This window comes from Hirundo rustica, chromosome Z (assembly GCF_015227805.2).
Source record: "Hirundo rustica isolate bHirRus1 chromosome Z, bHirRus1.pri.v3, whole genome shotgun sequence".
In the NCBI taxonomy this organism is placed as follows: Eukaryota; Metazoa; Chordata; class Aves; order Passeriformes; family Hirundinidae; genus Hirundo; species Hirundo rustica.
Window position 1 is genome coordinate 23,035,216 of NC_053488.1, and position 27,112 is coordinate 23,062,327.

The 27,112-nt window shown below is 41.6% G+C and overlaps 1 protein-coding gene across 16 annotated transcripts in view; it reads right to left on the reverse strand.

The window, feature by feature from the left end:
- Positions 1 to 27,112, reverse strand: part of CELF4 (CUGBP Elav-like family member 4) — a 715,408-nt gene that overhangs the window by 15,855 nt on the left and 672,441 nt on the right. For 15 of the 16 annotated variants that reach the window (XM_040089937.2, XM_058424046.1, XM_040089949.2 and 12 more), the window contains one exon: positions 21,367 to 21,533. In XM_040089937.2, coding sequence (XP_039945871.1) covers positions 21,406 to 21,533 — 128 coding nt within the window. In that variant the 3' untranslated portion in view covers positions 21,367 to 21,405. Of the gene's footprint in view, positions 1 to 1,272; positions 1,361 to 21,366; positions 21,534 to 27,112 lie in introns of all 16 variants that reach the window. The other variant, XR_005704398.2, reaches the window with a different exon arrangement.

Below are 27,112 nucleotides of genomic sequence, written 5' to 3' on the forward strand. Positions count from 1 at the left end.
GTGAGCTTTCTGTGGAGACGTAGCTGCCAATAACGTCTACTCCTTTGTGAATGTCCGAAAGTAGAATTTTGAACAGGCAATTTACAGGAGGTTAAATAAAAAAGACTGTTGGAATAAACTTTTTTTTGAGGGGAGGGGGGAAATTAAAGCTAACATTTCTTAAATAAAAAAAAATATTTAAAAAAATATAATCATGATCCGACTAGGCTTGACATTTAAGTAGGATGCTTAATCATTAAGGATTAGCTCTTATCTCCTTCTAGCAAGCAGGTTCTTCTTATACACTTGGTGATTTATTACATCAAGAAACTTAGAAACTGCAAAAGGTCCACTCTGGTGGAAAAGTGTCATGCGGAATATCAATCCATGCTGGCAGGTTTTCACACTGTTGGTTCAACAAACAGCAAACCGTACACAGCAGTCTAAACAATTACAACACCAAAAATAATAATATAATAAAAAAATAAAAAACACTCGTCAAGGACCCTTTTTCAGTTGTAAACAAAAAGATGCATTTTGCTTTTTTATCTGGATGGGGTTTTTACCCACTCAATCCCTCCCTCCCTCTAAGCAATTAATTTTTGCTGGAGTTGCTGTAAAATGGCACCTTAGAATTAGGAATTATTGAAAAGACATACAATGAGGCTTTTCTTGGGGTTGCTTTTTTTGATTGCTATGGTTTGCAAGCTACCATTACTATCATTAATATTTTTTGTTTTGATTTAGTTTTTCTTTTTTTTTTTTTTTAAATTTTTAATTTTTAGAAAGCGATTTAAAATATCCTAAGGGGAAAAAAAGGTGTCAATTGAAAAAGGCCCCAATTCTCTGGAAAAAAAAAAAAAAAAAAAATCACAAGATTTTCAGTGCAAAAAATTAACCACACATTTTTCTCTATTTTTTTTTCCAAATTATCTGTAGTTACAATTATCCCATTTTTTTCTAAAGAATTAGGAATCCATCTTTTTTTTTTCCTTCTATGTGACATCTAAAGAAGCATAAAACGCTGACGAGAAATCAAACGACAAATAAAGAAACCACTGCAAGCACCAAAAACAAAACGAAAATGAGCACAGCAAAAAATTGTGGCAGCACAAAGTCAAAAAAGGCACATGTGATCATGACTGGCCAATCATCAACTGATACAACATCCAAGAAAAATGCTTCAATCACGGCACCTGCACAAAACTTGACGGCATGTCATGCAACCAATTCTTAGCTTGTTACATGACGCCATCATGTCACACTTTCAACTTCGAGTTGATTTGAACTTACGGCCTGGGGAACTGTATTCTCCACTTTCATGTCATTACGAGAACTTTTTTCCTAGCTCAGCGCGAGACTGTGGTGGATTTGACTGGCTCTTGGTTGGAATTTGATTGAATGACAAAAGAAGAAAAGATTTTTTATATATATATATTTATATATAGTGTGGAAAAAAGGAAAGGTGGGGAAAGAAGATATATATAAAAATAATAATTAAAAAAAAGTTACAAACACAGCATCAATCAAAAAAATCTAATGGAAATACTTGCCATTAAACTATAGAAAACAAAACAAGAATGAGAGCAAAACAAACCAACAGAACAGAAAGAAAAGAAAGGAAATAAGAAAATAAGGAAGAATAAAAAGGAATAAAGAATGGAGGAGGCCTAGCCAGAGACACACACATAAAACACACACTTAAATGTGGACACACATTCAACAGCGAACAGGAACAGAGAGTGATGCAGCGACTGTTGAGGAGAGCATGCACTGAATGGATGAGCGCAGACACAGATCGGTTTGCAGATTCTGGAAAATAAATACATTCACTGCCAACCACAATGCTTTCATTAGCACCGGCCTTCCCCACACCCCCCAGGTTCATGGACTTTGCTGGATGGCTGACCAGAGTCGTCTGGGAGCCTCTCCACCGCCTCGGATCAATGCCGGAGCAGGTACCATGTTGGTTTACATCCCAGGTTTAAATTGTGGGGGAGTAATAGGCCGGGAGCTGCATTGGTTATTGAGAATAAATAAATAATAATAATAATAAAACCAAAGAAAATAACAAAAAAAGAAAACTGAAAAGGAAAGCAGCTACTGTTGGTTGCTGCATGTCCATTTAGCGGTTCACAGGACGGCGGGTTCTGAAACAGCAATGCTGGTATGGTGTGGGAAGCAGACTTGTAAGAGGACTTGGATGATACAATGATCCCTAAATCTGCATCATTAAAGGAAGGACATTTACTCCTTTGGCATTTACCTCTGGCCTGAATTAAAAAGATAGTGGAAAACAAAAGGGAAGAGAAGAGAAGAGAAGAGAAGAGAAGAGAAGAGAAGAGAAGAGAAGAGAAGAGAAGAGAAGAGAAGAGAAGAGAAGAGAAGAGAAGAGAAGAGAAGAGAAGAGAAGAGAAGAGAAGGAGAAGAGAAGGAGAAGAGGAGAAGAGAAGGAGAAGAGAAAGGAAAAGAAAAAGCAAAGGACAAAGAAAAAGGAAAAGAAATAAAAGGGGTTGGTTGCTACAATCTATATAAACACCCCGTTCCTTTCCTGTGAAAGAAAATGTCCCTTTACTGGCCCATGGAGTTTTACCTCAGTAAACACTAAAAATCACTGCACAAAACAATACACTTGTCTCAGTCAGCAGCCCTGCACCTCAGGTATGGCCTTTCTGTCCCCTTGGCAGAGCTCATATCTCTCCTTGCAGCCTATTTCTGAAAAGTGACTGCACACGAATAAAATTTCACCTTGTGTTGGGGTGTCACAAGAAAATTGTTGGTAGTTCTTATCCTGAAGTCATGCATTCTGGCTAGTGAAAATTCCTTCTCTGGGTTTTTGTTTGTTTGTCTTGGGTTTCTTTGTTTTTTCTGTGAACTGAAACATGCTTTCTTGGCTGTAGCAGTTATGTTTAGTTGACAAGAGACAATGCTGAACTAAGCCCCTGCCCTAAGCTCTTGCTTCAGCTCCATACTTTTGCCACAGCTGGCTGCTGTCCTGGTTGAAGCTTATTCTTTGATGCCTTGGCCCCAAAGTCTTGCCCTTTGATGATCTGGAAGTGTCAGCCTGAGCTTCGGGGGGTTTGACAAAGACAACAGACTGGTAACCCCATGGAAGATGAAAGATCTATGTCTACAGTTATTTCACCATCCAAGGCAGGGAAAAGCATCCTTTTGAAGATGCCCCAGGGAAATTGTCATTTGTGTCCCTAGGTACCCAAGAGCAAATAGTATCAGCTGTACAGCTTCTGGAAGAGAAAGATATCTCTAGCATCCCTCTTACCCCTCTGGACTTTCTGTCCATGTCACAACACAGGAAACAGGCAGCTGGGAAAGGAAGGAGAGCTGTCAGCACAATCTTGGCATGACCTGTTTCTTTCTTTACTTCAGCTGCGCCAGCAGGAAAAGAAAATGTTAACAGGCTTTGTTTCAATGAAAGGACAAAGGAGGCAACAGGAATGGGAGAGATCTGGTGGAGCAAACAATATCCTGCTCTATTCCTCAGAAGTAGCAACAACAAACTTCTCCTGTGTGGGGTTGAAATATTGGGTAGTGCCAGCTCCAGGATCAGCATTAGAGCTTAGTGGGTAGTGGCTTTACATGTGGTTGCTAGATCCAGGCAACTGACAAACTAGGGAGATGTTCTTTGCTATAATTTTACTGAAGAAAATATTTAATGTGCAGAGTGTGAAGGAAGGGACTTGTCAATCGGTGACTACTGCTTTGGAAGTGGTACTACTGTCCCTCTGCCTGTCCTCCACAGACACCCTCAGATATTGCAGATGAAACAGACACATACACACACACACGTATATGTACAGATGAATTAGGACTTGCTGAGGCTAAAAAACAGGGAAAAAAAGCCACTTGAAAATATTATTTCACACCAAAGTTATATGTGGTAATCCTGTCTGACTAACTTGGGTCTACATTTCAAGCCCCAAATGAAGCTGTTCTTCTAAAACAGGGGTTTGCAGCATCTACCTAGTCAGTGGACAGGAAAAGACACTTTGAGAGTCTCTAGGGACATGTCCAAGGTCTTGCTGCACTGACCACAGCCAAATAAAACTGGCAAGTGTCTAACTTCTTTTTGGAACCACCTAAGTGCCTAACATCCTGGGACTGTTCTCCTTGAATGCTGGAGAGAGATAAGGGCTTGAAGTCCTAATGATGGAATTCAAGATGCAGGCATCTTCATCTGAACAGATCACTCTAGGACAGCATTAGTGGAGACACACAGGGATTTTAGGTCCCAATTCACTCACGCTTAGGAACTGTTTCAGATAAGATTGTGAGTCATGGGCAAAAGGAACCAGTATCTCTCTCATGATTATAACGAGGACCTTGACTGACTTGCTGTGAACGGATTAGTTGCAGTGTAGGTATATACCATCAGGGGAAATGAATCTCAGTTAAAGCCTTGGTTAGACAAACATAAATCTAGCCATGTCCTTGCAATCTGTGCTGTCAGCACAGTAGCCTTATTGCTACAAACACCTCTGTCACAGTAAAGCTTTCAACAGCAATTTCTGGCTGGACTGTGAGGATAAGCTCTGCATTGTGGGGGACACTCATTGCACATGTAGTGTGGTACTGGGTAGTGAGGGAGCTGGCAGAGGCGCTCACTAAGCACCTCCATCATTTATCAGCAGTCTTGGTTTTTTATCAGAAGTCCCAGCTGATGTAGGTTACCCAGTGTGATGCCCATCCTAAAGAAGGGCTGGAAGGAAGATCTAGGGAACTATAGGTCTGTCAGCGTGACCTCAGAGCTGGGGAAGCTTGTGAAGCACATCATCCTCAGTGCTATCATGCAGCACATGCAGGACAACCAGGGGAGCAGGCCCAGCAGCATGAGTTCATGAAAGACAGGTCCTGCTCGACTGGCTTGATCTCCCTCTGTGACAAGGTGATCCGCTTAGTTGATGTGGGAAATGCTGGGAATATGTCTATGTGGACTTCACTAAAGACTTTGACAGCATTTCCCACAGCGTTTACCAGAAGAAACTGACTGCTCGTGGCTTGGACGGGTGCATTATTGCCTGGGTAAAAAAACAGATCATACTTGGGTCCAAAGTGTGTTGGTGAATGGAATGACATCCAGCTGGGGGTGGTCAGTAGTGGTGTTTCCCAGAGCCTCTCAGTGCAGTAGGAGGCTGAGGGGAGACTTTATCGCTCTCTCTCTGAAAGGAGGTTGCAGACAGGTGGGGGTCAGTCTCTTCCCCCGGTAACCAATGACAGAGCAAGAGAAAACAGCCTTGGATTGCAATCTGAGTGGTTTAGATTGGATATTAAGAATAACTTCTTTACTAGAAGGCTAGCTGGGCACTGGAACTGGCTGCCTTGTTAAGTTGTCACCATTCCTGGAGGTATTCAGAGGAGGTGTAGAGGTAGTGCTTAGAGCAGGAGTTTAGTGTTGGACTTGTCAGTGCTGGGTTAATGATTGAATTCAGTACTTTCAGAAGTTATTTTACAACCTAATCTGTATGATTCCATGATATCCTCACAGCAGGTATGTGACCTGAGAGGACTGTGCAAATGGCACAAGACCAACAGTCCCTGACTATCTGGTGAGTGCCACAGGAGCTCTCCTTATATATCTGCTAAGCTGCAAATGCAGCCAGCTGCAGGTACAAGCTTGCTCTGTGCCCTTCACAGGACCACACAGTTGTCTCAACACTGCAACTATTGTGGTGGGCTACCAGGTTAGGTTCTTATTCCAGCGCAGAAATCTACTGCCACCAGTTGCACGTCATTTCTACCACGTCCCTCCTGAGTCCTTATTAGTCAAGTCCCCACTGATCATCTCTATACCTTTTTTGTTGTCTTCTCCCCTATGAAACTCAAAGGCTATCACTTCTTCCAGCAGGAAAAGTGGCAGCCTCCCACGCTCACACTTAAGCTCTCTGATCATGGCATATTCCAACTTCTTCACCTTTATACAAGATATATGGAGATTACTCCATTTATACACACATGTGCCTTTGTACCCAAAACTGCAGTCAGAATCCTGTCCTCCTGTCTTCTAGAGCCTGTGGCCAAACACACCTACTGGAAGGAACTGGAGAAGTTTTTGCTACCAGTGATATACCTTCACAGCTATTGCCTCTTGAGCTGATCAATATTATTAAAATTCCAGCCTGTGTTTTTCTCCCCTGCCTTCTGTACTGTTTCTATAGCAATTTCCCTCTCTGTTTTCGCCTCCAGTACTGCTGGATAGCTTTGCTTTTCTTATGCCTCTGTCCTTCACTGTATCCTGATACCAACCCACAGAGATTGCCCCCCCCGCCCCCGCTTCCCAGCTCCTGCCTGGACTGCCTGGCAGAGGTGGAAAACAGAGGCATGGCTCTCCAAAACAGAACCCATCCCTATCACAACTACTGCTAAGGCTGCGTGGTCAGCCCAAGATAAGGAGCCCAAATGTGTTAGAGTGGGAAAGGCAGTGTGGTGATGGGGACTTTGCATCCATGCTGGAATTAAAAGAAGCCTGATGATTTATACAAGACATCAACACATTTACCCCGATTCTTGGAGTGTGATTTTTATTTTGGGGGGAGGAGTGGTGCAGGGGAGGGCGGTTGGGGAGAAAATATTCTTGTCAGATGGTTCAGTTCTAACATCTGAAGGTTAGAAGGCAGACAGATCGTAAAAATGGATCTTTACATACATGAAAATGAACACCAACATATCCATATATATATGTATATGTACAGAGGTATTACATGTACATACATATCAACAGAGACAATTGCAGACACAGAGAGACAGAGAAGGCAATGTGATCTAACAGGGAGATGGGAGTCCAGCATTTCAAATGCTAATGATTTCTCTGGTGGGTTGTTTTTTTTTTTTTTAAATATGCTTGATGACCCTGCCTAATTTTTCCCATTTATAAACTTAAGATGATGATAAAAAATAGCTCTTAAATTGCAATGCCCTTCTTTCAAATAATTGTATGACTTAGTTGCTGTGCAGTGTTGTTACTAGGACAGCTCTCATTTAACTGTGTTATATTAAGAGCTAGTTGAAAAATGACAATTATTTTCTGGAGGAAAATTGTCATTATTTTGTCTTTCTTTCCTGTGAATATTTTAGTTAATAAACAAAACAAGTCTGGGGTGGGAGAGGTGGCCAGAGAAATAGATTAATTTTTGCCTTTTTTTTTAATCAATCTGAAAACAAGTTCATTTTTAACAGGAATTTAGTATTTTGAAGGCCAACATTTTTAATCAAGACAGTTTCATTTTTTGTGCTGTTTGCATTTATTTTTTAATCTACTGGAATGAAAATTTGCTGGGGAAACATCCAGTTTGGTCAAAATGTCACTTTTTGGTCATCCCCTCCTCCTCCAGCTTGTTTGATGAAAAATTGCCAAGCAGCAATAGCTGTGTCATCTCTGATTTATCTATTTTTCTAGAGCCATTAGTCTCAAGCAGCGGATGAAAAAGCACCACAATGGAGCAGCTGCTCCTGGAGAAGCCAGCCTGGGCAGTCAGAAAATGTCACTTGCTCCCTGAGAAGTGTTGTCTTTTCTCACTCTGCCCCCGAGCAGCGGCAGAAGAGGTGGCCTCTGGGTGGTGGGAGCCACAGGGTGGTGGAGGTGCTCTGAAAAAAATGTGAACGTGTGTGTTGGGAGGAAAGGCTGGGGGGAGTTGTGATTCAGGGTGGGCTGGTTGCAAGAGGGAGCTCTGCTCACCACCAGGGTTGCAGTTGGGAGTAACTAAGGGCTTGGTAAGGCCTGAGTTGTCACAGCCCTGTCCATCCTCCTCAGCAACACCCAGAATTCACCTGCTCATGCAAACATAGCCATGGCTCTTTTCCTCTCTCAGCCTTGTTTTGACAATCAAGAGCTTTGCAGGCAAAGATAAGTGCAATGAACTCAGGTCATTTTGTGAAGCAGTGATGGTAAAGGTCAAACGAGTGTTAAATGGCTACTTTTGCAGCAAAGGATGTAGCCTCTTTCCCTCCCAATGGCCAAATGAGTTGGTCCTGTGCCCTGAGGAGAATCTATTCTGCCTCATACACAGTGCTCATCCCTGCTTCTGCTGCAGGTGAATATTAGGACAGAGAGGAAATTAAGCTTTCCTTTCTGCATACAATGAAAGGTTCTTTATTACAAGAGGGCCTCAAGGAGTTTTCTACCTCCTGAGCATTGTACCAACAGTTTAATTAAAAAAATGTACATGGTTGAGAACTAGGTCTAATTGGGAATCTGTAAGAATGCCTCTGTGCCTGGTCTCTGCTGTTTCTGCCTTTTCCCTTTATAGATTGACTAGACCTTATCAAAATGCTGATGAAACCAGTGCTACACTATCCTGGTTTTGTTACTGCCAGTTAGATGGTGATCCTGCTCCCCTCTCGTTTTCCTCAGCAGACCCCTAGGATGACATGAAGACCCTAATCAACTCCAGCTCGTAGATCTCAGCAAGTACAATTAAGCTGCCTGTGCCATCCCACGCCTGATACGCTCCCCGAATGGCTCCAGTGTCTACCATAAGAAACAAGAGCCCACAGCTGCCTGCTAGGCTGGAGGGGTGAGAATTGGTCTGTCGTTGCTCACCAGGTACAGAAAGGATGTGCTGGTGGGGTTGCAAAAGGAGGAGACCTGAGCTCTTCTCTCAGCCTGACATCCCTTTCAGTGGCTTGTTCTCCAACGACACTCTCAAAGCTGGTCCTGTGCCAGTGGCAGGGCTGCTGGGTCTGCTGCCCTGTTATGCACCCTGGGACTATTCAACAGACGTGAGATTTCACTTTCCTTCTGCCAAGGCTGTTCAACTGTCCAACAGCCTCTATATCCCTTTAAATCAGAATGCAGCCAGAAACACCTACTCCCAGCTTGCAGCACTCAATTACTCCTTCTGATATTTTATTTTTTTTTTGCCTGCAGCTTCAAATTACCTTCAAGGTGCACAGTGCAATTAGCTAAAAATATTTCCTGCTTCGTTTTAATTGCACTAAACCTCTGATGTACCTTCAGTGAGGAGCGGTAAGGTGGAAATTGGTGCCCCAAATATTTCAGATTTATTAAAATCCAGGATGACTCAATAAGCTTATAGTTCTATTAATTATTAAATATTCATAATTTTTTGTTACAAACACCACAAACATTCTTGAAGCCAAATTCTGTATGAAGCTTCTAACAGAAGACACTTTTACTAAGGAGAGGGTAACTCTTTCTGAGTTGGAGAAAGATAAGATAAAAATTCTACCATATATTTGGAGTGGTTTCCATATGAAGATTTCACATCTCTTGGTGAATTTTAGTATCTCAAAATTTGATTCAGAAAACCCTTATTCATGTGACTTATGTCTGTGACTCATTTCACTGCTATAGCTGAGGTATTTATATGATTCTAATTTAGAACTGGATCACATTTTTGTTCAAAGCCTTTCTGGGTGGAAAATGCAGGTGATTAGTCAAACATTATCACTGTTTAAAAATAGTCAAAACTTTTTGTCTAAGAATTTAAAAAGAAATCCAAAACAAAACAATGTGCTTTTTTCTGAAAGCACTGAAAACCATTGTGCTGATTCCCATGATGTCTGGTTCATAAGATTACTTCAATGTACTTTGAAATGAGTATTGAAAATAAATCCCAAATTCTATTTACATTCTGTTGAGTCTGATAAGTCTCAGGTTTTTTTGATTTCTGGTTCATTGTCACCTGACATAGCCTGTGCTTATGGAGCATGTCCCCTTGTGCCTGCAGCTGCGCTGGCTTGGGATTGCTATCATTGCCTGATCCACAAAGCCGAACCAAGTAAATTCAGCAAGTTTCTTACCAGTCTCATACAAATGATGGGATCATGTTAACCTAAGCCTTTATGTCCCTCCCTGTGCCAAGAAGCTCAGGATTAACCTGAGTGAGGAATGGTAGTGGGCAAGAGGTGGGATTCAGTGTATGTCTCACCTACTTCCATGGTTGCAAAGGAGGCCTGACTGTGATGGTGGAATCCAGGGCAAATATCAGAAAGATGCTGCCCATCTCCGCAGCTTCCCTCTCTCTTCTGTGCTCACACCAGGTCGAGAAAAACCTCTGACCATCTCCAGAGCAGCTCATGTTGACAACTGATTCTTACGCAATTTTGAGGGAAACAGAAGGTGTTCAGCCTCTTGCTGAAGGGTGCACTGAAAAGATGTGCTGGTGGGGTTCTTGGAAAAAACCTGAACCCACCAGCCACTCACTGCTGGTGTGCAAGTCCATGCACTTGTTTCCGCTGAAGCAGAACTCCAGGAAGGCAGGTATTGGCTCCTTCCTCTTGAGAATACCAGAGACAGAATAAAGAATAGGGGGGGAAAAAGTTATTTCACAGTTAGCGTGCCCTGAACAAGAAAAGGTCCCTGACACCAACAAACTAATCAATGCTGAAAGCTCATGAGGTCAAGCTTTCCCTTCTCCTCCATTATTATTTTGATTTTTTTCTAACTGGCTAGGACTCAATAGCTCTGGCATGTCTATAAATATAAAATCCTTTCTTACCTTCCCATGGAACACACCAGATACCATTTGAATACCCATAGGGACGAGTTAAAACTAAACAAAACCAAAGCAATAGACAAGAAACAGGTTGTCCAGCCAATCTTCAAATGCTGACCATTCTGTAAGTCAGTCCCATGAAGCTTGTCTCTGCTAGCCAGGAATTGGGAAAGGCAGCTCTCCCTCTTAAGAGCACTCCCTCTGGATTCAGTATTTTGTGTGGAGACTTATGGCCGGGAATGTTAATGCCAGATAACTGAGCCAGCTGAGCTGGAAGAGCTCAGCCTGAAGGAGGCAGCACCAGACCATCAGGGTTAAGCTCGGGATATGTGGGCTCCTCCCGACGCCTGTGCCTCCTACCTTGTGCTGCCTGCAACAGCCACCAGCACACTGATCTGACCACCCAGACGAACCCAACCTTTCTACAGTCTGAAAAGGAGGAAACATTCACCGGCAGAAACTCTGCCCTACAGAGTGTAAAATGCTCCCGAAGTCAAGTGCGAAGTGTTTCTACATTGTCTTGGTATGGAGGGAAATTGCAGAGGAACTGGGAAAATTTATGGCTTCTGCTGCATTGGAAATACCCAAAGTTCCTGTCCCAAAGCACTGCCCATGTTCTCTCCATTGCAACACAGGGAACTTTGCTCAGCAGTTTTTTCATGGCAAAGGAAAGGCTGCTCCCTCTGTCTTTCCCATCTTTGGGCTCTCTGATGGGATCTGTGCTCTTTCAGAGCTCTGTGTGTTAGAAAAGGAGGAAAGAAAAATACCACATTCCCTACCCAGGGCCGACAAACAGGGATCATAGCTGCAGTATAAGTTTCTCTGATGGATTCTACCTCAGCAAAATGAAATTAAGATTTCAGCAAACAAGATCCAATTCCATGGTACCAGTAGAACAAATGACATCCGATAATTGCTAACTCCTTTTGCTTATTCTTTGCTCTGTTCACCCCATCAGTCTCTCCAGATTATATTTTCAGCTGAGTTTAATGAACGCCATTTATTAAACTAACACCAGGGTTCTGCTTTGGCCTCAGACAGATGTGCCTGCTAATACGAATCATTTTGTTCAATTGGATTATTCTGATGGAGAGCGGATCCCTGCCACTCTGAGGAGCACAAACAAATGGGGAACAGCTCGCCTCCAGTTGTGACCAGCCGATTGCCTTTATTAGGAGGCAGCTCCAGGCTCTGCAGGCAGCTTGGCAGGATGGTGTCCCTACTGCTCCCATCAGCTGCTTCTGCTCCTTTCCATTTCCCTCTCATATAGCAGGGACAGCCTAGATCTCAGTGTGGCCCTGAGCTTGGATGGTCAGCATGAACATCACTGCTGCCTTCCCTGAGTTCACCACCTGCATGAGCAACAGGATTCACCTCCTCCTTTGTCACTATGAACATCTCTTTTCTGAATGTGCACCAGGCTTCCCTAACTGTGTATCCTTTCCTTCCCAGTATGGTGGGTCTGACCTCCTTTACATTGACAACCTGAGAAAATGTAGACTGCTTATTTGCTATTGATCCTTCTTTACTCTGATCTTCTCCAATTATTTGGGCTAAGGGACAGGGATGATATGCTTTTAAAGGCTTGTATTAATCAGAAAAAAAAAGGGATAAAATCCAGCTGAAATCTCCCAGACAGCGATTCGCTCAGTCTATCATTTGGGATTTTAGTGTTGAAAATTTTGGATCAATCTCTGTAATACATTGTGTGCAGGCAGCAGACATGCATCTATCTGTCTATCTCAATACAAATCCTGCCTTCTGTGAACCATAAAACTCCTAGCAGAGTGACATTACCACATCTCACATCGACAGAACACACTGAGCACACACAACTTGGGGAAAAAATTACAGAGGCAATTTGAAAGATTAGAAGAGAAAAAGCAGAAGATTTCTGCTCCCTGAGCATAACTGGCCAAATCCCTCAGCAAGCCTTTAGCTAACTCAAATCACCATCACTCCTTTGAAGCCTACTTTCTTTCCCCAGGTGAAAGATAGGCCCAGCACTTCTTCAGATACCTGTGAATCTCAGGACAACCCATTTATTCTAGAGCATTTCTGAAGAAAGAAATTATTTGCATATTTATCCTAAGCAGCATCCTGAGGTTACTTCCAGGAATCCCTGGTGACTACCAGAAGTCAGGTTGTCAGGAAGTGGGTCTGTGCCAAAAGAGAAAAGACCCCAGAGATAACCATGGTGACAGTCTGTGTGCCTCTCTTAATTACTAATAGCACCTTAACAAACCCATCAAAGGACATTAATTCCTCCAGTCAGGTTTAAGTGTAGGAGTACTTCTCCACCTGTGAGCTATTCCTTTACTCCTGGTGAGGATCTGTACACCTTTCTCTAAATGGCATTACCCTGGTCTTCATGGGTAATGGGAACAAAGCCTGCGGGAATTCCTTTTGGGATTTTGTGTAGCAAGGTCTATATGGATTGTACTAAACAATGCCCTTGCAGAAGGGCAGAAGACGGAAACACCCCCATATCGACTTGGTCCTGAAAGCACCGAATCTCTTAAAACTGACATGGAGGAGCCCAGTTTCCTACAGATGGCATTGGGCTGCCTGCCTGATTTCCTTTCTCAGAGTCCAATGTGCCATGGTGGAGAAATATGTACCACGCAAGAAGAATGCACAGACAAAAATAAAGAGCTTGGAAAGCATTCACTTGTCATACGCCACACAAATGGGATACAACCTCTGCTCATGAGTGGTGGTGCTTCAAGAGAGCAGAGAAAAACAGAGACTCTTATCCAGCAAAGACAAATTTTTAGCTGACTGCACAGTCCATGGGTTTAATGGCCCAATTGTTTCCAAACCCTTAGAAATCAAGGTAGTGAAAACCTATTTTTTTGGAACAACCTGCTTTTAAGGCTTTATCATGACAACCGTGGTTTACAGCACATTCAAATCAACCAAAAGATATCTTTGGCATCAAGGAATGGGCATCATAGAACTAGAAATTTCAAAGGTAGTCGTCTCGTCACTGTGAGGATTTTAGAGTGTTATTGCTCTGCATAGAACAGATGCTTCAGGCAGCCCAGCTGCTGGTTCTGTTTTACACAGGAAAAAGGGATATCTGAAGAGCAGGGGAGGGAGAATGTATCTTCCAATAAATGGGAGAAATCTTCTTTCCAAAGAGGATTACTTGAGTGTGGAGCTGCAGCTTTCCATTGGTACAAGAGATTTTCTTCTGTTTCCAAGTCATTATCCTAAAAAGGCATTTTTAAAATGAGTCATGGTGATATTTGGGGGTGGGCATGATCGTTCCCTAGTGTCTCTGCTCTAAAACCACCGGAGCTGCCAGAATGGTGACATTGCATCTTCCTCAAGAATTGCAAATAATTGAAACATCTCTGCTAGGAGAACATTTAGAGTTAACTAAGTAATTGTGGGTTGAATCCTAGGCTGCCATAAATCAGTGTCACTTCGCTGGCTTCAGAGGAGCTGGCGATTGATGCTGCCTTGGAACTTGAGCCCGATCATGGTTGTGGTTAGTACTTTTCCAGACAGAGCACTGAGTTTTCATTTATTCTGCATTTTGCTTGGGAAATGACTTGACTGCTGTTCTCCTTTCCCCTCCAGCTCAGCCTTCTACCAATATTTCAAAAAGGTTGGATGAAGCTCAGCTAAGTGGAAAAATGAACCATTTGAAATAAAAACTCTCTTTTTTTTTTTCCTAACTGCAGTCACAGAGCAGGATGAAAGATACCTGAGAAACAAGGTTTGTACCATAAACCTTCAATTCTCTTCTACAGCTGAATCAAATATTTCAGAGACCAGAGTTTTGATATTCACTTGTATCTGGCCAAAGTTACTGTACCCATGAATTATTCAAATATGTAATTATTGCATTTGATATATCACTGGGTATAACCGTGGGAACGAGAAACAGTGTTCTAGTGCAGCTGATTGTATATGCCTTCCAAACCATAAGGACATCAATTTAAGGTGCTCACGTTGATGGAGTACTCTGCAACCCCTTATTAAGATTCTTGCCAACTCCTGTAGCAGTTTTTCCCTGCGGAGTAAATTTCATGGAGCTTTTTAGACTCTGTTTTCTTTATCTCTATAGTGTAAGTGCCAAACATTACCCCATAGAGCTTCAATTCATGGTTCTGCAGTAGCTCTCAAAGGTCAGTGACAAAAAGATCAGATAATTTTCATCTTACTGATCAATGCTGCACAAGTGACCTGAGTCCTGTGATCTCATGTTGGAGCTGATTCATAACTCTGATTTCATTGTGAATTTCTAGTTTTCCTAGAAGAAGGTTTTAACCTCTTCTTAGACCCAGAGGGCTGTGCCCTGGCTTTGGCCTATATTGTTCATATTGTCTTTACCTAGACAAAAAAGCCGTGTCCATGGTGCTGCTTGTATTAACTGAACACACCGAAGTCTATCTGCCTTCGAATATGGGTCCAGCTGAGAAGAACATCCTTGAAGTTCTAGACTTTTCTTTGCCTTCTCCCTTAACAGTGTTTGCAAATTTATAGTGTGCCTGTTTCCTGTTTGCTCACTAGTAAGTACTGGTCTCCCTAATTCCCCCCAATACCAATGGATTTTGCTGACTTGTAACTTATTTGAAAGTCCTGTAGAAAAATGACTGTGCTTGTTTTCTAGGACTCATCCTGTATTTTCAAAATCCTCTTTCATTGTGGGTGTTTGCCTTCTCCCATTTGTTTTGTATATATTTTATTTAGCAGAGGATTCATTCTCTCAGTGTTTGCTGCTGCTGATGCTTGAACAAAAAATTTGGCTAGAGATGTCTCCTGTGTTTTTCCATCTCTTTAGCTCTCATTTCAAATCACTGCTGGTTCAAACACCTACTCTTCCCTCTTCTTATATTTACTGGTTTTTCTTCAAGTTGCGGTCCCTCATGCACTGGCCCAGCAAATCTCTGTGCTGAACAAACCCGGTAAAAATGTTCCTTCAAAGGCTGCTGTTTTCAGGTTACTGCAGCTGCCCATTAACTGATGCAATTGGAGCTTACACTGAGCTCAGAAAGGCTCTAAAATCTGACTTACTCAAGTAATTTGTGTGACATTGTCCATATGATCTCCCACACTAATCTTGGTGAAGTAGCTGGATATGAAGTTACCACCCTCCAGTGAACCCTGGAGCTTTGGGGGTTTTGCTGTTGGAAGCCTTTGAAGACAGCACCACCATAACAAGCTCCTGGACTTTTCACAGTATTGCATATATATGGAAAAACTCAGAGGGCTCTTTGCTGGCTGAGTCTTTGGCAACAATTCTCACAGTTCTCCAGAAGTTTACTTCAGAGCACATGGGCCAAGAGTACCACAGTGAGATGAGAAGTGGGAAGTTGCTTTAATATCTATTATTTCATTCTGAAGTATTTGCATTATCTAACATTAAAAAAATAAAAAAGGAGGGAGGGGAGAAGACTTGGGTTTTAATGGAGAATTCCTGCTCCAAACCGAGGGAAATTGTTGTGGTATTGCCTTATGTTGCTCTATCACTCCCATGACAAATAGCATGGATCTGTTAGTGACCTACATGGACTCATTTAGATGCAAACACAGCAATACTCCTGAAAAGCTGCCCTGCTTTGAGGAACAACAAGTTCCAAATATTGCTGAATGGAATTCAGTCTCAGAGCAGTAATTACTGAGTGTAATTTTGGAGTAAATGCAGTAATTAATTATTGTCGTTTTCCATCAGTGCATTATATTGTGTGCCAATCTTAGAATAAAATAATGAGCAAATGGGATTTTGCATGCTCTGGTATAGAAACTGTGGTTTGTAGAACAGACTTGAGAATTTTGCCATAATAAAGTTATCAGTAATTTAAATGGACAGGCAGGTTAAAAATTATCAGACAGAAAAATACAGAATTTCCTTGTCAGTGTTGCAAACACCTTCAGGAATTCTGCTTTAGCCTCTCCCCCTAAAATTCACTTCCATTCTCTCAGTACAAGCACAACAACACAAAGTTTGGATTGCAAACACAGTGAGGGATGCTTAATTTAATCACAGGCGTCAGTGGAAATGAAAAACAAAAGTAATCCAAAGAACAAAAAATCATGTTGGCTGAGGTGATGTTTTTCCAGTACCTGAACAGACTTTCAAAAATTAAGCTGTGCTGATTTTTTTTCTCTCTTTATTCACTCATATTAAAGCTTGTGCTGGAGTACTGTTTTGATGCAATTATACTAGTGCAAATTTCCATAATGCAAGCAGGTCCTAAACGATCTAAGTGATGACTAAAAGAGGGAAACAACAATAATCTGTGCAGGTGGAAGAGGAGGTGGTTAGCATGATTGTAGGAGGCATAACTACAAGAAATGGGATTTTATCTTGAAAAAGGATATTTGGAATGAATCTCAAGATGAATACCCTAATAGAAAACAGTGAGATCCATGCAGCTGCAGAATAGCCTCTCACTAGAGGTAATAGAAAGCTATCTGGGAGGCATAAGCAACAAAAATTTCAGTAAAAAATACACTTTCACTAGACTTTGCATTGAAGTCATCTGGAATGACTGGAGAAGATAGAAATTTTCAGCTCACATATTTTTGTTTATGGCTATTAGGAATTTTGTTTTTTTGTTTTATTTTTGGCTGATAGTATAATCTTACTTTTAAATGGAGTTTGTTTTGCTTTTATTTCTTTCTCTTATTAGGGAAAAAAAAGAGAAAAATGCAAAGTTTTCTAGTTTGGTGAAATATACACTCCAATTAAAAAAAAAAATTCTCAGAGTAAAAATACCACTTATTCAAATATATGCAAAACCATATATTTCACACATTTTACAATAAACCAGAAATCAGTCAGTGTTCAAGAAGCAATGAAGGAGGACATGAAAACCTTTTTTTTTTTTTATATTTGAGCTTTGACCCATGTAATTTCCCCTGGTGTTTAATAGAAGCTTGGGTGGTGCATTCATTTAATGTTTTGTCACTACTCTGAAGCACAGCTAAAAATTCTTTCTCTCCATCTTATTCTATTTTTTTTTTGTTTGTTTTTTTTCCACTTTTTTCTTTCCATTTTGCCTTGCTAAGCTTGTCTTGCTCACACTCACTGTCTCACTCAGTTTCATGCCATTGCTCTGGGTTAGTCTCACCCAAATGTCTCTACATCTTTAGCTTTAAATAAAATTTCAGCAGCAGAGTATTTCCACCTCTGTCTGAGGTGGAAAGCATCACTTTGCCGGTGACCAGTCACTGCAATGAAGCCACAGATGGGGAATGGACAGGATTTTCTGGGCTATTGTGTGCTCTGTCTTTTATTGATGTATCAGCTGGATGATCCTGGGCTGCTCTGCATTCTGCCCTGAGCTCTGGAAGGGCTGTGAGCTGTGCAGTTTTCTAGGCAGTGTTGTCCTACTGTGCCTGCCTGTCCCAGCAGCCGTCTGTGGGCTTGGGGATCACACAGCCCCAGGCACTGCGGGCTTCACCTGCAACTTTGTCATAGCACAGAGCATGGAAGGGCTCCTAGAAATGACCACCTAAGGGAGCTGTGGGTTTCAGGTTGTTTTTTTCTTAATTAGTTTGTGCATTTTGTGCATGCTATCTGAAAGACACATGGAATGAGTCCAAGTTCTTGCTTCCTAGTCCTGGAGGGGGATTAGTAATAGAATATACTGATTTTGGCAGAGTTGCCTCAAATTATTCTCTTCTATTTTGCTTTCTCCCAGCCTATCATTCCTCCTTTTTTTTTTTTTTTTTTTTTTTTTTTTTTTTTTTTTTTTTTTTTTCCCCCCTACAACCTCCTCTTTAATTATAAAGAAAAAAGAGAACAGAGGCAGCCATTTTGCCATCTTAATTCTTCAGGGCTTTGCTTGCTGCAGCTTTGGACTTATCTGCCATATCACAGAGATCCTTTAAGTGTTTGACAGCAAGTTTAGAGCACTTGCAGAGAAAACAAAGGACATCATATAGCAGGGGCCTAGACTGCTTGTGTCCCAAAAGGGAGATTTATAAGTTTTTTAAATAAGCATTCACTCAGAATTAAAATACAGTGAAACTCTTCTTACTCTGTTAGGAAACAATCACTCTGGTGGATTATATCAAACTGGGTACTGCTTTGTTGTTGTTGTTTTTGCTGTTGTTGTCATTGGCAACTTCTTATTTTTTGAAAGCAATTCAATAGAAAAAAGCCTTTCCTTGGAAAAATCCCAATTGAAAAGTTTCTTGAGCATCCTCTTGAAGCACCTGAGTAACTACTTTAGTGTCAATATGGTTATACACATGCTTCATATTGGAATGAAAGACCCTGAAGAGCTGCATCCAAAGCAAAGTTAGCTAAAAACCACAGTAGAGTTATCTTTCTATCAGGTAAAGGAAGTTGCAAATCGAGCCAGCAGTGGAGGTACAATAATACCGTGCTGAGCCAAGAACAGCTGACCTATCTCTGAGTCAGGCTTATTCCTGAGGGCTTAGGTCTCTGCTGGTCACTATTGCCAAGCTTGGTGAGAAGCTGACCTGTGGCCTTTGTGACTGAGAATCCTGCTTGCTTCTAGAGTAATGGTATCAATGTTCCCAAGCACTGGGAGGCAGATGAGCTGAAGAGAGAGCTGGGTTTAAGCCCATCTGGCCTTCTGGGTATCCTTGCTGTCATCAAGTATCCTCTCCAGTGTATTGCAGCATAGATCTCCCTGGGCTAACCCAAACCCTTCGCTGGGGAATGTTCCTGCAGTGTCCTCCTGGGACCACCTACACTCAGGCAATTCCTTCTCTCAGGTGAATAAACACATGTATAAAACTTTTTTTCCTGGAGAACTCCTTTCTGCTAAGTCATGTATGGCTCCCGCATCAGTCTCAACAAGGTGGAAGTATGCAAGAGAACAAGGACCTCTGAGATACATTTTGATAGTGTCCCTACCAGGTTCTCTAAGACAAGGGTGGAAGTGATCAAGTGGTAAAAACTGAATGATTATTCTGGACAGCAGAAGCCAAAGGAAAAGCCTGGAAGGTTAAAGGACTTCCTATCTAGAGGCAGCACTTCAAGATTTTTCTCTTTAGTAGAAGCAAAGGAAAGGAAAAAAATGGCCTAAGAGAGACATACATATGGAAATATATCACCATTTTAACTGCTGATCCCTTTTTATATAATTTACTGGGGGAAAAAATACTTAAGCAACAACTCTTAGTCCTACTAGTGAGTAATATTTTGTAGGAAAAAAGCTGAGACCTCAGAGCACTTCATGATGAACCATGATAATAAAAACCACCACAGACTCATTCTGGTGAATCTTCAACAACACAGATATCCACAGCCCTGCATCTTACACCAACATGACAAAAAAGCATATCCTCAGTGAGCATTGTGCTGGGACATAAAGCTGGGTGCCTAACTAGGGAGACCTTTGTGTCCCTTGATCCCTTTGCAGGTGTCACAGAAATCCTCCCTGACAAAGGCAGCCCCTGCTTTAACACAACTGCATGCACGCGTCCCCGCTCCCCCCCAGCAAAGCCTGCAGAAAAAAAAGCTGGTGTGATGAAGCAAAAAGCATTTGGATTTGGCGACATGTTTTGGTTTCAAGCTTCCAAGAGGCCTTTTCATAAGCAAGGAAAAGAAAAGAGATTTTTGAAGGGGGAAAATGCATTGACAGTTAGCCATATAGTCACATATAAAGGAGATTCTAAACTATAGAGGCTGTTTCCTGCACATGCACCTAATATGTTTCTTAATCTCCTCTATGCTGTCTTCAGTGCAGCACCTCTTTCAAAGGCATTTTCATCCCCTTCCTGAATTCTCATTGGAAAGGATACTGTTCTGAAGACTGCAAAAATATATTTTTCAAAGATATTTGAGATCCCAGTGAAAAATTAAAACACTCGGTTTTTCTTTGGGTAAGTTGAAGATAGGGTTTTCCTGCCTGTCTTAGATGAATCAAAAGAGGCCTGAATAAAAATCACAGAATCTTAGATATTACAGCTAAAATGACATTGAAAAGTCACCTAACCAATCTCTTTATCACTTATTCAGGAGTACAAATTGCTTAGGGCCTCCCTAGGTGTTGCATTTATTGGGGAATCTCTGTTGTGGAATAATTTTAACAATAGCGAGACTTCCTGTCTCAGTAAACAAACACATAGGGGTTTATATTTCTGTTTCTCAAAGAATTACCTAATGAAAGAACCAGCCAGTGACGGAAAATATTTCTGGTTTTGGAAACACCTTCATTTTTGTTACTGGTGATACGTTGGTATTCCAATGGGACATGCTGTGTCTTCTGATATTTTTGGTATTGTTATGTTAAAGTTAAAAATGAGACCCCAGGTCCTTACTCCAGCTAAGCTTCCTTGGCTTTGGTTAGGTTTTATCTATGCACAGGAGTTTAAAGCAACTGACCAAGATGTGAACATGGATCCTTCTATTAATTTTTTGGGTTTGTGAAGAAAAAAATCAGGGGTTATTTGGTTGTCAGGGAGACATATTTACATTAAGTTATTATGCTGAGATGGAATTGGATACAGACTGTACCACATGAAGAATGAAGAATGCCTTGAAACATTTGCAACACAGAGCTATTGAGACAGACACTGTCCCAGTCCAGTCACCTGGGATTAAACCACAGCCCAGTCCCACCTCTTAATTGCAGATTTTCTTCGAGCACCAGAAAATACTCTCTTTCACTGAGCAAGGGGAATCAGGACAGCTTCTGACTCTCCTCTAGTGACCAGAAACACATTCTAGAGATGCAGGATGCCCCTGGGATGAGGAAGTTGTCTTATCCCTTGGTGAACATCCTTCCACCTCTTCCTCTAAAGAGACACATATACAAACAGTTCCTAATTTATGCATGGGTGCGTGTCTGAGCAGAGTGGCTCTAGCCAGAGTCAAAAAGGCAGAAGATAAAGAGTCACAGAGCAGAATCTCCTTGAGGGTCTACAACACAGACGTATGCTACAGGAGTAGCTGACACCCCCCTCCCCATGCAGTTACCTGTGCTAGTGCTTTGTATCCAGTGGTTCCCACAACCCTTCAGTAGGGACGATTAGCATCCTTTGGCCTCTTCAGCTGCACCTTCAGCCTCTTCATGCCAATCTGGAATCCATTCATGGCCTGGATAGCAGCTTGGGCACTGGCAGGATTGTCAAAACTCACAAAACCTGTCAAAACATGAGGCAAGGCGGGGGACTTAGTGAGCTGAAGGGTGCCAAGGCACGTACATGCAACGACCACTGAGAATGAACATGGGGAGGGAAGTGAGGGTGCTGAGAGAGGGGAAGTGAGCAGGTAGGAGAGTGGGCTGGTGGGCAGGAGAGAGAGGAGAGGATGGTTGCCAATGTGGGACAAAGGATAGGAGGGTTGGGACAGATCAGTGTCCCAGGACACAGTGCCTGGTCTGATTGCCAGTCTGAACACTATGTGGAGCACAGGGATCCAAATATTGGTGCCACAAGATTTGGGTCACCTTTAAGCTGGGAGTCAGCAGATGTAATATATGGTCTCAAGGCACTTTGTCTTTCTCTATCTCCCTCCATTATGACTGGGATAAACCTCTAGACCTTCCTTAACTTGCCAGAATAAACTTTTCTTTGCCTTCCAGTACTAATGATTAGTGGAACCTGACACACCTACTGCTACTTCCATATTATGGCAAGATAAGTAAAATGTGAATTAAATAAATTCTTTATTATTGTATTAACCAGCATGAATGGTTTGATTGTTGGCCAGCCAAGCAATTTAAAGTGCTTCAATCACTAGCAATTTCTGCAAACTCCATGTTACTCTGCAGTTGAGAGATGAACACAAATGTTTTCCTAACATGTTTTCCCTATGGAATTTCATACTTTGCCAGCAAATCTCCCAATCAACCACGGAGCACATCCAGCACTAGAAACAACTATAGTGGCTGAATATTGTATCAATGGTCACCTAAGATATTCTTTGTCTTGATTTGCTCTCTAACAGTCTGATGAAATGAAATAGGTCAACCACACAGGATGCAATGCATCTAACACATTCAGCCATTCAGCTTTGGGGAGAGCTTTTGGTGTGGCTTTTTTTTCTTTTTTTTAATATATATATAAAAATATACATATTTTTCTCATATTTTTCTTATTTTAGATCCAAAAAGAGGCCTCATTTTCCCAGACTGTATATGGCTGTAGCTGGATGGGGGAGCTGGACCATGGGTCTGAGATATTAGTGAGGCAGGGGGCCTGTACATTGTCTCTGCCACTTTTCCCAGAAATGTCCCTGTGTGCTAACAACATTTCTGAGCACAAACCTTGGGTGAGACTAGCCTGGACCAGTCTGCTCTCCAGACAAAGCCATCTGTTTACTCACCCCTACAAGGTTCTGTCAGAACAGATCAATCCTAGGAGCCTGGTGTTTCTCAACAGACAGGCTGAAATAAAGAGATGGGTTATTGCAAGCCTCTTAAAAATATAAAGCTGAGCATTTGCTGCCAGGTATACACCTGCTCCTGACAGCAGCACCAAGCCTGGCTTACAGCCTTGGGCTGTGCTGTGGATTCATTCATCCTCCCTGGTCTAGCTCCTCCTCGGAAGCGAGTCTCACAGGTGACAATAGGGTGTCTTGCATCTGAAAAAGACACAGGTGCATGCAAAGGTACCTTCTCACTCCTGCATTAAACTGCATTCCCTGACCTTGGCTAACAATGTAACTTCATGACAGGTCATGAAATCTATGGTCTTAGTCTCTCAAAGTGAGACAAGAAGTTTACCGAGTATGGCACTCAGGGTTTTAAAAGGGAAGCCCATGGAATAAATAGGGTACCTTTTTTGTCCTTCCCTCTCGAAGCAGAAGCTCCAAGTAAACTAGCCGTCCATGCAACATGCCTGCCAACCCCCTGGTTGAGGAGGTACCAACACTGCAGCTCTGAAGATGAACAGACAAAAATACTCTCAAGCCCCACAGCAATCAACAGTTTCTAGGGAGAATACTGGAGAGCTGTAATGAGTAATGAGTTGTGGTTTTATTCAATAGCAATGGATCTCTTCTTGCCATCACTTCTTAGGCAGTATGTGCCCAGTGATGTTACCAGTTTACATTTGACTATTTGAATAATCTATCAACAAAATCCTGATTCCTCTCAACAAAGGAATAAACTAAACACTTCCTGGTTTCACCAAAGTATATTCAAAATTAAAATAATTCTGGAAACTCCCTTGGGGTTTCCTTACTTGAACTTCAACCTTAAATACGTTGTCTATGTACCTCATATCCTTGAATATAGGATGTAGTGAAAAGCATTTTTTTTTAAAATCACATCTGGTTTGCAGATATTCCTGGCCAACACACATCAGTTACATCTAAAACAGTAGACGTTCCAGGGAAGTTCAGAGAAACTGGAACCTAGTAATCTGTAGTGCTGAGTTGTGGTTTTTTTTTTTTTTTTTTTTTTTTTTTTTTTTTTTTTTTTTTTTTTTGTTGTTGTTTTTTTTTTTGCTTGTGTTTAACATCAAACAATTCTAGAAACAAACTTTTGAGTTTTAGCACAGAAGAGAGACTGTGTTCAGTGGCTAACTTGGATGTGTCCACGATGTTCTGGAAAGTGAGTGAATTTAACCCTAATTCGGGTGTAGGCCATTTTGTGCCAGTTTTCCCCAGTGCTAGGGGGAAGCGCCAGGTACGCTTACTTTACTGATAAACACACAGCAATCCAGTATCAAGCCTGAGTTGGCTGCAGCTGGGTGGTTATTTAACTCATGTCTTCAGAGAACATACCTTGCCTGGGAACTTTGATTTCTATTCTTGCAGCAGGTTCTTTTGGGATGCCACTCCTACTGACTACATGTGCACATCTAGATTGTGCCTGCATATTCATCCATTTGTGAACAAGTCACCTTAGGACCCTACAGTAATCAGTGCAGGTCCAGCCAATGCAGTCAGTGGCGTGTAGGGCAGGGTTTCTCTCTTTTATCAGGACACCCTTAGCTGTGCTCAAATGAATCACTGGTCAGGGAACATTGCTAGCTGCAGTGAAAGCAGGCACACAGCTTAAATAGAGGAACCTCCACTGTGGGATCTACCTGGTTCCGCAGTTAGGAGTGATATCTCAAAGGTAAATTGTTAACGGTCTAGTGCCTGGGTGCATCGCTGCCCAAAGTGATGTTAATTGCTGAATCAAACCCCTCCAGAAATGCTGCCTACTATGACAGAGGATTATTATTTCTCTACTTTGCCAAGACTAGACCTTCGAGGGATGATAGACCCTTGTGCTGGAGTGCTAGAACCTTGCTATGAGATAAGCTCACAAAGATATACCAGTTTTTATCATCACTTTGCTTTTGAGATCGAATTCTAAGCCCATTTCCTCATTCTCTGCAAAGCTGTAAATAATACAACATTTTTACAAATGGGACTAATAAGAGAGATCAGAAGTGCATTTGCTCACCATATTTCATTTAGACCAGATAATGAAACTGAGAGTTGTACTCTGATTCTGGTATTATTTGCCTACAGATTTGGACCAGATTTTTTTCTCCTTAGTTGTTATGCTACTCATTGAAGCAATATAAAATCTCCTCAGTTTGGATGCTGAGGGTAAAGGAACTGGGATTTTAAAGCTGGGGAAAGAGATGAGCAAATGCCAATAACTGTGTGTTTTCTTTGTGATCATATTCTAGGGACAGAGCAGTTAATTACTCTAGCTTCATGTCACTGTTTTAGTTTCCATGGGCCTTGATAAGCCCAGAAGTTACTGGTGCATTCAACTCTCCCCTTCTCCTGTTATTTATGTGTAGCTATGTTTCATGTTGTTGAAGGTCTGGATGAACTCCAAAGAGAAGAAAAGCTATGGCTTATCCAGAGATTTGACACTTTACAGGGGATAAGGGATAGGCAGATAGAATGGCATATTGGGCTAACAACAGCGTATTCATTTGTCTTCCCAGGTCGAATACCTACTGGCAGATTTGACTTTGTTGCTGTTGTTGTTACATGCAGTATTGGCAGTTAACCATCTTTGTTTCTCCTCATCTGTGTAAGCAGGATTCATGGTACTATGACAGATTTGAACATATATGACTAGGAATAGAATGTATGTACTGGGAAAATAAATACTCAGTTCCTAAATGGCTTTAGTATTTGAGCCCATGCGCTCAAAACGTGAAGGGCAGTATTACCATTGCTATCTGTGTTCTGAGCACCACCCCTGCATCGTCATCTACACGCTTGAAGGACAAAAGAGAAAAGGAAAGGTTAAAAAGCTTGAAGCTCTTTCTGTGCATCAGTTAATTAATAATCAGGGAAATATATGTTCTGGTCTGAAGACAGTTGGTAGGAGGACAGCATTTTGTGATAAATCTACTTTATGGGGGGGGATATTGGTGGATTTTTTTTTTTTTTCCTTTCTTCCCCCCACAGGGATTATGTAAAAACGCTGTTCTAATAAATGATTTATCAAAAGTAGCGGAGAATGGTGAAAGCTGCTAGGACAGCAACAGAGGGCATCTAATCTTTCTGATTCTGTGCAGCATCTTCCAGGAAAGATACTGTTGTTGGAGCCCACTACTTCTGGCCTGCCCTTTTCCTACAGGACTGTATTAGCTAACTATTGGTAGGCAGAAACTGGAGTACAATTTTGGAATTGCTTTATTTTCTTCCCCTTTCTTCCAGAGAAAGTTCTTGCAGTGTGACATGGGGAGGGAGCTTTGTCCCTTCCTCATTACATGATCACCAATGTCTTTACGTAACAGATATTACCTAAGGGCTGTTTTTCTGTTTTAATCAGCCAGGATGATAAAGAAGGGAATTTACAATCTACGTCAGAGTATATCTGAAAACTGTTTTGTAACTATAAACTTTTTGTTTATGGTCCGTGTTTTCTCTGCACATCCATGAATTAGTTTGTGCAGTAGGAGTGGTCCTGAATGAGCATATGTTATGTTTCCATGGATCCTTAATTGGTCCTTCTGAGTTTTCTCTATTGCTTTGCATGCAGCAAGGAGAATTAGTGGTTAATGTACAAAACAACCTCTTGATGATCTACTACCACATTGAAATAACATGTCTCCCTTGGTCAGAAGCTTTCCTCTGGGTGGAGCCCAGTGCATGGTAACTATGCTGAAATTCCCTTAAATCAGGAATCAAGACCACAAATGAGATCCAGGGGCAAGTTTTCATCCAGACTTGTGAACTGGGGGCAGATGATCCTATAACAGGTCCACTCACATAACTAGGTTGCCTTCAGGCAATGGAAAGGAAAAGAAGGACCTCAAAGAAATTAATAATAAACTTGTCTTAAAACTAAGAAGAATATTTTTATCTATGTTCTACATACTCACTGCCATCTCAAAGGTATACTTTGCAAGAGATTGCAACAGAAACAAATAGAAATTACCGCTTATTAGCCCCTTTTAGGCTAGATTTTTTTTTTTTTTTTTTTTTTTTAACTAATTCTGGTGATCAGAGTATTTGTCTGACTGCCATGAAGGATCTTTCCTGGTATTTTTTCTTCCTTCAGTAATGAAAGTGATTGGCTAAGAAGAGCTTCTTTGAACTTTTTCCTTTTGACATCCAACCCATATTCATTTTACTAGAGGGAAATGAGAGTAACAGAAGGGCAAGGACCTGTTCCTCAGCCTCTGGAAGAGAAAGAGAATAAATGTCATGCACCTGCCCTAGGCACTAGCAAAGGAGAAATCCACGGCTCTTGTATTCCTTGTGTTTGAAGTGCTTCCACCCAGGCTGTGAGAAGGGATCTTGGCCAGACTAG